This window comes from Taeniopygia guttata, chromosome 23 (genome assembly GCF_048771995.1).
Source record: "Taeniopygia guttata chromosome 23, bTaeGut7.mat, whole genome shotgun sequence".
Lineage (NCBI taxonomy): Eukaryota > Metazoa > Chordata > Aves > Passeriformes > Estrildidae > Taeniopygia > Taeniopygia guttata.
The window spans coordinates 611981-624821 of record NC_133048.1 but is presented as its reverse complement, the minus strand read 5'-3'; the positions used below and the strand labels follow the sequence as shown (position 1 = coordinate 624821).

The following is a 12841-nucleotide window of genomic DNA, read 5'->3' as shown; positions in this document are numbered from 1 at the left end:
CTTACAGAGCAGGGAAGCAAAAGACAGGGTTTATTTATATTCTTCCTCAAGTGGAAACCAAAAGAAGTGACCTGTTATTACTGAAGATTTCTCAAGCCACCCAGGAAGAAAAGTGATATTTAGTTGTCGTTAAAGGCTCAGAACTGCATAACAATTTCATGCTATGTTAACTTCTAGGTTTTCTCTCGCATATAAATTTTTAAGGAGTAAAATAGAAAAACGCAGGCACTTGACCTTTAATCACAGTTATTTGTGTGATCAGTCAAGTGTGGGAAAAAGCTAGTTTGTGCTTGAAAGATGCCCTTTAAAGCCAGATTGCTCTAATATGACACACAACTCTCACAGTGTAATGTACAGGATCTTGCTTGCCTGCCTCCAGGCACAGCAGCTTCCTTTTAGTATTCACACACTGGGTCTTGCTGCTGGGACAGTGGAAGGTATCAATGTCACAAAGCAAATCAATCCAGCCCCCTGGGACAGCTCCATTCACCACCGAGCTCCACAGGCATGTTCACTTTCCTGTCACTGAGGAGCCAAGCACGGAAGAGGATTTTGGAAGTATATGGAGGATTTGATGTTAGATATGTTTTACTAGAAGAAGGGTCTGTCATGTTAAAAGCACACAGCTTATCCATTTAGCTGAAATATTATTCCAAGCACTTATAAAATCTTGGTAGTAGAACAGCCAGAGGTATTTTAATTAAGATTTTAAGTACCATGCTTTGGGAAAATGATCTCATGAATTTTGTTTCAGCAGCAGCAGATGACAAAGCCATTGCTGGTGTGAAGAAAACAGAGACAGAGCAGCCTTTAATGGATACTACTGGATTTCTTCACGACAGGATGGAGGGATGCTGTCCCCAGGATTGCACAGCACGGGGCCAGTATCTGCAGGTGAAGGAAGAGGAACGCCAGGTTCTCTGGTCACCTCTGCTGCTCACATCCAGCTCTGAGGCTGCTGCCCTTCCCCACTCCCACCTGGAGCCCGCAGAGACAAGAGCAAAGGGAAAGCAAAGACATCAGGTCAGCCAGGCTCCAGATTGTCAGGGGAACTTGTGCAAAGAGCAGGGCTAGCCCAGAAAATGTGTAATTGGCAAAGTTGAGCTATTACCTGCTGTAAGTGGAGACAGAAAGATAGTTTTGACACCACAGTGAAAATAACCCTCCTGGAAAAAAAAAAATCAATACAAACACCAAGGAAAGAGAATCAGAAACCAAGACCATCAATTCCTGAGATAAAGAGAGTTGAAAGTCTCAGTGGGAGGACAGAGAGATCTGTACTGAAAAACAAAACTTTACTTCTTTTGCTGACAAATGACTTTTTATGCTAAAGGACAAAGGAGCCATGAGGATGCAGGCCTCAATGTACAGCTGAAAGAGCAATCCTGGACAAAAGATGGAGCAGGCAGAAACCTCATGGAAGCTTTTGCACCTCTCCTTTCTCTTCCACACTTGCGAGATTATTGTACAATGAAAAACAAAGGATTTCTGTAATTCTGTACTGTTTTTGGCATGTCACACAAACATGCTCCAGGCCTTCTGCTGTGACAAGGGCAGAGCCAGAGCAGGGGAAGCAGCAGCAATGCAGCACAAGTGTGCCTGGCATTAGGGAATATCCCACAGAGGAAAGTGGCCCAGAGAATCAGGTCCCAGTGGCACCTCACCAGTCTGCCACCCCCAGCTGATCCCAGGGGCACAACGCTCCATCACAGCCAGTGCTGGCTCATCCCTCCTGTTAACTGGCAGAAATCACAGTGAAAATGGAAGTTAATTTAAAGACTCCTCCTGGAAGAGAGCCCACACGGGGACAGCAATTAGGCTCCAGATCTGGGGGTCACCCTGGGGTGGGGCTGGCCTGTGCCCTGTGCAGTGGTTCAGGTCACTGTCACATTTGGCTATCCAGAGCTGGAAGATGCAGTTCCTCAGTGGAGCTGAGGACATTTCAGACATTATTCAATCCCAGACTGAACAATTTATCCATAAACCTTCCTAATGAGCCTGATAGTGTAGGAATGAGAGAAAGTAGCATTGTTATCTGTAAACAGCAGCAGCTGACAGCGTGTTTAATCACAGGCTACATAACAGTGACATCCGTGGAGAAGAGGATTTGACACTTCTCCAATTAGTCAAACAGCAAAAGCACGAACACAGAGCCTGAGGCTCACTGAACCCAAAACAAACAACAAATATCAGAGCTGGGGAGTCCCAGTGCGGGGGAGGCACTTGGAGCCGGGGGCAGGCTGTGCTGGAGCCCTCCCCAACACCCTGAGGGCAGCCAGCATTCGAGGAGAGCCCTGGCACCACTGCAGAGCCAAAGCCACACTAATACCACAGGCTCTGCCCTGCCTCGAGATCTGCAGCCTGCCTCTGCCTAACAGGATTTTGCAATCCATGGTGAACATGCTAATGGGATAGAGAGGTAAAGAGTTCATCCTACTCACTTTTTTCTGCTTCTTTTCTTTTTTTTCCTGAGCATCTCTCTCCCGGTTTTCTCTGGCTCACCTCTTTCTGAGGTCTGCAGATTAAAAGAATTAATACAAGCCAGAAGTTATTATGTGACTCCTACTTACCACAGAGTAAATGGGATCTGGTGGGCTGCAGCCCTGGAAGCCACAGCCATTGGCTGACAATGAATATTGAGAAGACCATCAGGGTTTTCTTTCCTCAGCCCCCAGGTCTGGGGGATGCAGCTCACAGGACTGGGGGGAGCACAGGGAGAAGGGAGCAGAGCTATGGGAGCTGCTGCTGATGTGCCACTGCATGTGAGGGAGCAGTGGTGATGTGAAAAGTACATTGGTGGGGCCAGAGGCTCTGCACAAACTGTGGAGAGGTGCTGGATGTGCCAGGCACCACCAGGCAGGAGGGAACAGCTCTGGCACCAATGTAACAGGAGCTGCAGCATTGCTGCTGCCACAGCAGGCAAGGTTTAGCATGTGCCCTCTCTTCTTCTGATCCCACATCTTGGGTTAAACCAGTATCTGCTCCGTGGTGAAGTCCAGGTGTTTTGATTTATCTCTGAGAGACCTCACTATCAGCCACAGCAGCAGACTCTAACCTTTCATGGCAGGGCCCCTTTGAATTTATTTTCTGCCCCAAGGTACAAGAGGAACCATGAGAAATCAATTTTCTTTCCTCCAAGACCCCCTAGTTTCCAAGAACTTTTAAAGGGCAGACAAACCATAACTAGGACATCTTTTACCTTTAAAAAGGTCCTTCATCATACTAGATTTTGATTAATCAGCCTCCCACTCTCCTGTCACCTTCACAGCGGGGAGTGCTGGAGACCTCCCACCAGCCCCTCTCTGCAGAGGGAGAGGGAGAGAAAGAGAGAAGGAGGGGAGGACAGAGACTTCCACAGCTGGGGGAGCTGTGAGGAAGGCTCAGCCCCTGTGCTCAGCTGCCCTCCTGCAGCTCCCATGAGCAGGGAGATGCAGCATTGCATTGCAAGGGTGCAGCTCCTGCTCAGCTGCTGCCTCTGCCTGCCCTGTGGCTGCCTCCAAGCTTCGAGAATTTCCTGGGGCTGCAAACCCCGAGACTGCCTGCCTTGCCCAGCCACTCACCAGGCCCTTGGCACAGTCACAGGCTGACTGAAGAGCCTGAAACTGCAGGACAAGGTGCTCATCCCAGCCCAAGGCTCAGCCAGCAGGCCTGGGGAGCCCTGCAGGCTCTGAGTGGCAGCAGGCAGCCTCCTCTGCCTGCCAGCTAACATACATAATTCAGCTGAAATATTCATTTAAGACTGTCTGAGCCATGGCAATAACCTAGACATTATGACAATACAGATCAATAAGCCCAGTGAGGATCCTTCACTGAAACATGCTGCAATTGTTCAAACCAAGTCTTAATTGTGACAAGAATTGATTTCTCTTTTTTAATATCCCTGACTTTTAATTAAAAAGTAGTTAAGTAGACAATGCATTTCCAGGATCATTTAGAGGCAGGACGATATCAAGGAGCACACACTTAAAATGCAGAAGTGGTGCCTTGTTAATATAATGGGACCAACCACAGGCTGTGCAAGTCAGATGGCTGAGTAGGGCTCAGGGAGCCCAGGACCCCCAGGCCAGCAGGCACAGCTCCATCCTGGCCTCACAGAGACATGGGCACGTCCCCACTTGCTCTCTCCTGCTCCCCAGGGTCCTCCAGCCATCTGCATTTCACACCCTCTTGCACACACGAGTGCATCTAATAGCTCTGGTTATCCAGCAGAATCCAGCACTTTGCTTTGCCCTTGTCCCTGGCACATGGCAGAGGTGGGCAGGAGGGCAGGAGGGCAGCACAGCTCCCACTGCCTGAGGGCAGGGCAGTGACTGCAGCTCCAGGAGTGCAGTGGGGTGAGCACAGCCCCAGCACAGCCTTCCCCCTACTCTCTGTGTGCTTCTTGGGATGGCCCCAGGATGTGCCCACAGCCCAGAGGGGCTGGTAGGGGGGAGTGCTGGAACCCCTGTGAAAGCTGAACTCCTTCAGCCTTTTTTTTAATTATTATTTATTTCCCAGTAGTGTCTTAGTGGCTGCAGCTCAGCACAGTGAGAGTGCAAGGAGCCAGCTGTGAACCAGATTGTGGCAATCCAGGGCTTCCCTCTGGCTGCCCTGGCAGGGCTGGGACCCTGGCAGGGGTCAGGAACCCCCTGGACAGAGCCCCCAGAGACACTGTCTGTGATCTCTGGCCATGGAAAAGAGTTTTCAATCTTACAGGATTAATTACAAGCTCTGAGTGTTTGATATGAGTAATAATTAAGTGTGGCACGGGTGCAAAAGTAAAATTTTAGGATTCTAGATAAGGGGTCCAAAGGGGACAAGATGCAGGAAATTGGGTGTGCCTTGTCCTTTTCCTCCTTCTTCATGCCCTCCATGTTTCACTGTGGTGTTGGCATTTTTCTGTTGGTTCAGGCTGGGGACACACTGTCCAACGTAGGTGACAGATATTGGCACGTTATTGTAAATCCAGCACAGGTAGTTTGTGGTATTTAATGTTTGTACCATCCCACTGAGGGCAGAGCCCCACACGCTGCCCTGCAGGACAGAGCTGCGGCAGGGCAGCAGAACATGGTAGAGATAAACAGAATAAACAACCTTGAAACCAGCACAGACGAATTATGGCTTCTGCTTTGGCAGTGGGGCTGACAGACAGAGACTTTCTACAATCTCAGAATCATCAATACCTCAGATTCCGACACCAGATATTTATCCATCATCCTCCAGTAGAGAAAAATGGGCCAAAACACCTGAATGTGATTGGAGGGAGACCATTCACATCAGGGACTCCGTTAAAAGAAGAAATGGGCTTTTATCTACTAATCAAGAATCGTAGAAGAAAACACTTTGGAAGACACCCAGAAATGCTCATGGGAGGGAAGGGGCTGCACCCCTTGTCTGAGTTCCCCATATACAGATCCTGCTCTGAGTCAGTGAACCCACCTGCAGAGCCTTGCTAAAGGCCAGCAGTGGTGGAATGTGGAGCAGCAGCCCAAAGCAGGGTGAGGTGCAGGCTCCAGAGATCTTGTCTCTGCACTGAAAGGGGCTGGAATAGCTTGTGGCCATTCTCACAGAACATTTCTGGTATTTACTCTGCTGGTGGATATCTAAGTGGTCAGACACTGCAGCAAATCCTGTTTCCCTGGGTCTGATTAGATTTGAGAGCAGCTGTGCTGGAGTGCTTGCTGATACTGCCAGGAAAGGAGAGCAAGGACTGAAGAAAATTCTCAGAAATGTCCCTACTCACTATTCCCCCTCCCCAGCCCTTGTTCATGCCAGTCAGAGATGCAGAAGCATCCCCCTTGCAAACAGAGCCCATTTATTCATATCCCTTGACTCATCAAGTACAAGTCAAACCACAAACAGTGAAAAATGTTCTCCAAACCCCCCAGCAGCCACACAATGCTGCATCCCTGCCAAAAGCCACCATCTGCCTGCCCCTAAAACCTCTTTCCAAGAAAGGTAAATCCATCAGCCAAGTAATGGACAGCCCAGAGGGAAGGACAGTGCTGGCTGGCAGTGTCACTGGCCTCAGGGAGGTGTGGGATAGCCCAGACAAGTTCCCTGAAGAATTTGTGGGGCTAGAATACCTTTTCATGCTGTTAAGCATTTAATTCATCCAGCTTTGTTACTTTGGGTTATTTTATTCTGTAAATCAAACAGCCCCCATAATAATAAAACTCTTTGTTAACACCACTGGACTTATGCCTAAAACAACAGCACACGGTCTCCTGCCTTTCAGTTTGATCTTGCTGCCACTTGGGACAGGATTAAAGAGAAACAGCTCCACTAATTCTTCCAAATTCCTTCAGCAAACATCAGCTTGGACCAAAGAGGATGCAGGATGCCACAGTTAGTAATTCTAAAGAAGCTCTTCCTTTGCAGATGGTTGGGGACCCTCAGCACCCCAGCTTTGAAATACTCACCCCAGGCCTGGAGCAGCTGCCAGCCAGCTCCAACTCAGGTATTTTGTGGGAACTCAAAATGCCCCTCAGACAGTTTTGGAGGTTCCAGGCCCCAGTCAGAAGCATTTGAGACCCTGGCAGGCAGCTGGAAACAGCTGTGATTTTGGGTTTGAACCATGGAATGATTCACCAACCTTGCAGGAAGAACAGGAAGTCACAAAAGTTTAGATATTAGAGTAGAAGTGGTCACAAAGTAGAGGGAAGAATTTTTGAGTGCTGTACAGGGGGGTTCTAGTTTTGTACATGGGGGTCAGAGGTTTTAAGATGGAGGGGTTTGGGCCTGCCCTGTCCTCCCTCTTTCTTCTTCCTTACCTCCATGCTCTTGGTGATGTTGGCACTCACAGATTGGTTTAGAGTAGAAAAGCACCATTTAATATAGGTAATGGGCATTGGGGAAAAACTGTAACATGTAACACGTATGTACCATATAAAAGACAGCAAGGCCACCAGGGCATGCACAGAGCAGGGCTGGGCCACCAGGGCAGGGCAGGCACGGGATCAGAGGTGGCTGCCAGGGCACAGCAGCCTCACGAGACTCTCCTCTGGCCCTGGCACAGGCCCTGGGCACATCACTGCAGGAAGCACGAGCCTTCAGGGAGCACCGAGGTAATTGAGTATTGACTGAGATGTCCCAGGTGAGCCCTGGAAGCACATCACATCCTGCTTAACTCAATAATTACCATTTATTATCCCTTCCTGCACTCTGTTAAGCTAAAAGGTCTGTAATTAGCTACTTGGTTTAAGTGTAAAGTGTTAATTAATTCATGTTATGAAGTGCAATTGCTTCTTGAAGATAGCATTGCTCATTCTAGCACACTGTAGCCCTCTGTAATGCTTTAACCAAAATACAAGCTTGTCCTAGGGAGTGAGAAAAAGTCCTAAAATCAGGCACTGGGAGGCAAAACTTCCACTGCAAAGCCAAAAGGAAGCAACAAATGGACAAAGGATTCAGTGCAACCCCTCTCAGAGCTGTTCCTGCTCTGAGCCCCAGGAGCACATGCCAAGCTGCAGCTCCTGCATCATCCCCAGGCCACCTGGAGCACCACAAATGCATTTAACTGCTGATTTATCTTTGATTCCAGTTGTTAGAAGAGTTTTCATTTAGGACTGGATGTGTTTATGGAAAAGTGTCAGCACAGCACATCAGACCAGACGAGCTCCCTCACCATCTCATGACAACTCTGAGACACTCACACAAATGCAAAATCCCTAAAACTTCCCAAACAAACACCAGCCACAGAGAGACTTAGAGAAAAACCTCTCAAAAGGCACAATAAATGACTGAGCTTTTGGCACTGGGCTGAATTAAAAGGATGAAGTGAAGTTTTTGCTCGCTGGAAGCTGCTTCCATGCTGCTGCAGCAGCAGATGGTCTTTCCTGGAGCTGAAGGATTTTGAAGATTTGCCAGTGCAGAGAGAAGCAGAGGATTAACATATGTATTGTAAGATGTAAGAGGAGAGAACCTGGAGGTGCAGCTCGGGGTGGGGACTGACTCAATCTCCTGATTCTTGGGGTCCCTTTGTAATTCCTCAGGAGGGAAACCCCATCAGCACAGCCTTCCCCTCATTCACACAACAGCCTGTTCTGGCTCTGTTCTATGAGTCATTAATTCCTAATAAGTAGAAAACTGCCTGATGGGCTTTGGACAAGAAGAATATTTACTGCATCAGAGACAAGAATACAACGTAAATTTCCAGCTATAAACCAGAGTTTGAATGTTGACGTATCTTTAATAATGATAAATGAAGAATTTATGGATTCAGCTAAAGTTCACAAGAGAATTTTGATTCATTATCACATTGAGCTCAAACCCAGAGCCAGCATCTTGTCCCAGATTTGGTCACATCCCTCAGCTGCCCCTTTTCCCTGCTGTGCTGGGGGCTGCAGGATGACCACACAGAGCCTGATGCCCTTCCCTGGCAGCCCCAGGATCCGTGCCATGGCAGGCACTGAGCTGTGTGCACGAGCCAGGGCTGTGACAGCTCCCCAGCCAGCCAGAAAAATGCTAATTGCAAAGCAAGTAATTAGTGGCTATAAAATATGACCAATACAATTACGCTGAGGATTTTTTTTTTTCCTCTGTCTGTCCAGAGCCTTGGCATGGAAAAGTCTTATAATTAGGTGACAAAACTGACAGGCAGCTCCAGTGAAACAGCCTGTCCTCACCCTCTGCAGAGACTCCCCAAGTGTTCTGCACCAATAATTACTAATCAAGTTATTTCTCTCAAGATTAAAAAAGCGTTCTGCAGGTAATTTGCCCATAACAGCGAGGCCTGGTGCTGGCAAGGAGCCCAGCAGCTCTGGGATGGCTCCAGTGGCAGCAGCACAGCCCCTTCACAGCAGCCACCAGAGCCAGTCCCATTCAGGCCAGGCAGCTCTTCCTTAGGGCCGTGCCTTGCCAGAGCTCACCCTAGGCCAGGGGTGGGTCCGTGTGGTGGAAAAGTCTCTCCTCCAACTCGAGCTTCCAAAGAAAGGCTCAGCAGTCTCTTGTTGTCCGGTCTCAAGGCAGTTTATTACAAGTTATCTAAAAGATTTTCTTCTGGGGCTGCTGTGGTTTGCTCACAGCTCAGGCAGAGGCACACACACACCCTGACATCCTCTCTGACTCCCGACTGCTTCTTCTCTCCCCGCCCAGGGCTGTGCTGTCTTTTATATGGTACATTACGTGTTACATGGGTACAGTTTTTCCCCAATGCCTATTACCTATATTAAATGGTGCTTTTCTACTCTAAACCAATCTGTGAGTGCCAACATCACCAAGAACATGGAGGGAAGGAAGAAGAAAGAGGAGGAACAGGACAGGCCCAAATCCCTCCATCTTAAACCCTCTGACCCCCATGTACAAAACCAAAACCCCCCTGTACAACACTCAAAAATTCTTCCCTCTACTTTGTGACTACTTCTACTATAATATCTGAACTTTTGTGACTTCTTGTTCTTCCTGCAAGGTTGGTAAATCATTCCATGGTTCAAACCCAAAATCACAGCTGTTTCCAGCTGCCTGCCAGGGTCTCAAATGCTTCTGACCTGGACCCAGAACATCCAAAAATGTTTCAGGGACATTTTGAGTTCCGACAATTCCTCACCTCTGGAGCATCACTCCCCATACAGCTGTAGGAAAGGAGCCCCTCCTGGCTCAGCTCCACCTCCAGCACGTTTCAGAGCCCCCAGGAGGAGGAGGAGGAGGAGCTGCTGCAGCCAGAAGCACTGACAGTTTCATCTCAGTAGGTTTTGATTACATTTAGAACAGAGAAAAGGACAGCACAGCTGTAAACCTCAAAGCTCCAAACCCCTCTACTCCATGTCTGCTTTCCTTGCAGTGCAGATGGCACAGGAGGAGCACTCAGAAGTGGGGGGCACACGGGCCCTTCCCCACACCATCCTGACAGTTCAGCTTTCATTATCACTGTATTCACAAAGCCTGACCAAGATAACACAACATTTGGGAACAGTACAGCAGCACAAAGAGCTCAAAAAGGGGTTTCTAGTCTTTCTCTTTTAATATTTTTTTATTTACCTTGACATAACCCATCGACCTTATTCAACAAGGCCATGATCACCCACTCCTGAGTGCACAGGCACACAGTGCCCAGCTCCACCAGCTCCCAGTCCCAAGGGTTAGGAAGATTCTGGTACCAAGCCATACTTCTTCTTCAGGATTTCCACTGTGGGCGTTAGTGCACTGCAGGGACAAACAGAGCCATCAGAACAAAGGGTTTGGAGCATTAAAACTGCATTTTCTGGGGAAGAGCAATCAGCAAGACACAGGATTGCACTTAGAGCCAAGGAGAGCACGAACTCCAGAAACCACAGCTTCACACATAAGCTGTGAGAAAGGGGAATTTGAGAGCTCCTGATGATTTCTGTGTGTGCTCATAATTAACCAACACTAATGGGAAGGTGGAACTGCTGTGGGAAGTGAAGCAAAGCAAACAAAACAAAGCAATGTAATGCATGCCCCACCCCTAACCAAAAGTTTTGTTTTGTTTAAAGCAAAGGAACAGCCCCAGCTGCACTCACCAGCCAGGCCGGATGATGGAGAATTTCCCTGACACAGATAAATCAACCACAGTTGACCCCAAGCGACACTCTGGGCTCTGGATGTCTCCTATGGGGCCTCCATCAACGACCAAGGACAGCTGAGGCCACAAGTCCTGGAATTCCTGCAAGAGAGCTGTGGGTAACAGTCCTGACAGCAGCTTGTATCACTTAAATAAAATAAAAACACAGCAGCAGAGCAGCCCTTGGTTTATTGCTAAAGAAGAGAGCCTGGGCTCTGCCAGGCTGCCCCGTGACATCCCGGAGGGATGGAAGAAGCTCACCAATACAGTCAGGGTGCTGCCCTGAGAGCTGATGTTGGCGCTCGTCAGAGCCAGTGGTCCCGAGCAGGCTCGTGCCAGGTCTCTCATGAAGGGGTGGTCTGGAATGCGAACACCAACCAGCTGCAGGGAAGGAGAGGAGCGTTTAACACACAGAAACTGGTTTAATTTTGCGATTTATGCCACGTCCAGGTCAGTCACAGGGAGCAGGACAACACTTCTGGGCACAGCTAAGGACAGATGTTGCAGCAGCAGCACAAAACCAGCCCCCTGCCCCCCAGTCCTGCAGCCGTGACCTACCGATGTGAACAGATTCAGGCCTTTATTCAGCTCTACCTACCGATGCGAATGGATTCAGGTCTTTATTCAGCTCTACCTACCGATGTGAACGGATTCAGGTCTTTATTCAGCTCCTCCGAACGCTCTAGGACCAGCGTCACCGGTCCCGGGAGCAAGTCCCGCAGCAGCTGGTCGGGAACATTCACGTGGCAGTACCTGCAGGGCCGGACACAGCCGGGTCAGGGCGAGCACCGGGCGGGCCCGGGCCACCGCCGGCCCCCGGCAGCTGCGGCTCAGCCTCCCGGGCTCCCGGGCAGCCCCATCCCGGGCAGATCCATCCCGGGCAGCCCCATCCCGGGCTCCCGGGCAGCCCCGTCCCGGGCCGCCCCATCCCGGGCAGCCCCGCGGGCTCGGCACGCACCGGTAGAGCCGCTCCACGTCGCCGAGGCAGATGGCGAGCGGCTTGCTGCCGTTCCGCCCCTTCAGGCTGTAGATGCTGCGCACGGCGGCCGAGTCCTGGGCCAGGCAGGCCACGCCGTACACCGTGTCCGTGGGCACGGCCACCAGCCCGCCCGCCTGCAGCGCGCCGGCCGCGGCCGCCACCGCCTCCCTCCACTCGGCGGGGCGGCCCCGCTCCGGTGCGGCCCGGCCCGGCTCCACCGGGGCGCTCCCGCCGCCGGCCCGGCCCCCGCGCTCCGCCGGCTCCCCGGCGGGCGGCAGCAGCACCAGGCGGGCACAGCCCGGCCCCAGCCCCAGCCCCGGGCCCGGGCCCGGCCCCGCCGCTCGCTCCGCCGCCCGCGCCAGCGCCAGCGCCGCCCGCGCCATGAGGCGCCGCTTCCGGCGCGGGGCCCTGACGGCACCGCCGGGGCGGGACCGCGCCGTGCCCATGGAGACCGGGCAGCCGCGGCACGGCCGCGCGGAGCCGGCGGGAGAGCGGCGGGTGCCGAGAGGGACGGGGAGACCGGGGAGAAACGGGGGGGCGGGAGCGGTCAGGGGGACGGGGAGATACGGGGGAACCGGAGCGGTCAGGGGGACGGGGACACAGGGGAGAAACGGGGGGACGGGAGCGGCCAGGGGGACGGGGAGATGGGAGGAACGGGGGGAACGGGAGCGGCCAGGGGGACGGGGACATGGGAGGAACGGGGGGAACGGGAGCGGCCAGGGGCATCCGAGGGTCCGGAGGGCGGACGAGGGGACAGGGAAGTGTATCTATAACAGGAGGAACGGAGGGAACGGGAGCGGCATGGGGGATCGGGGAGACACGGGAGGAACGGAGGGAATGGAGGCGGCCAGAGCCATCCTGGGGTCCGGAGAGGGGACGGGGGAACAGGGGAGGAACGGAGCGAACGGGAGCACAGGGAAGTGTATAACAGGGGGAACGGAGGGAACCGGAGCGGCCAGGGCGATCGGGGAGGACGGGGGGACAGGGAAGTGTGTCTGTAACAGGAGGAACGGAGGGAACGGGAGCGGCCAGCGGCTCCGCGGCTGAGCGCTGTCCCCGCCGTGTCCCCGCAGGTTCGGGCCGAGCCGGGGAGGCTGCGGGAGCTGCTGGAGCTGCGGCAGCGGCAGCTGCGGTCCCGCATCGCCGCCTGCGAGGAGCTGCGGGCGGAGATGGCCGCGCTGCGGGCGGCGCTGAGCCCCGGCCCGGCGGGCGGCGCGGGGCCCTGAGGAGCCCTGAGGAGCCCCGAGGAGCCCTGAGGAGCCCCGGCGGCGGCGGCGGGAGTGAGGATCGGCCCCGCGGAAGGGACCGAGGGCTCGGGGCTCCGGGAACGCTCCCCGGTGCTGGGGGAGCACTGACGGCTC

The 12841-nt window shown here is 52.4% G+C and overlaps 1 protein-coding gene across 5 annotated transcripts; it reads right to left on the bottom strand.

Annotated features, from left to right (window-relative positions):
• Positions 1 to 670: 670 nt before the first annotated feature.
• On the bottom strand, positions 671 to 11941 carry YRDC (yrdC N6-threonylcarbamoyltransferase domain containing). 5 transcript variants are annotated; one of them, XR_012051778.1, is made up of 9 exons: positions 11460 to 11941; positions 11140 to 11254; positions 10763 to 10882; positions 10461 to 10603; positions 9958 to 10122; positions 5419 to 5666; positions 2442 to 2515; positions 1112 to 1166; positions 671 to 978 (listed from the first exon to the last, which is right to left on the bottom strand). XR_012051778.1 is itself a non-coding variant. In XM_041720752.2 (5 exons), exons 1-5 carry the CDS (start codon positions 11924 to 11926, stop codon positions 10059 to 10061), a joined length of 909 nt encoding a protein of 302 aa, XP_041576686.2. In that variant the 5' UTR covers positions 11927 to 11941; the 3' UTR covers positions 9922 to 10058. The 5 variants fall into 5 exon arrangements, 1 of the variants encoding a protein (XP_041576686.2); XR_012051776.1 differs by lacking the exon at positions 5419 to 5666; XR_012051777.1 differs by lacking the exons at positions 1112 to 1166; positions 5419 to 5666.
• Between the last annotated feature and the right edge of the window lie 900 nt (positions 11942 to 12841).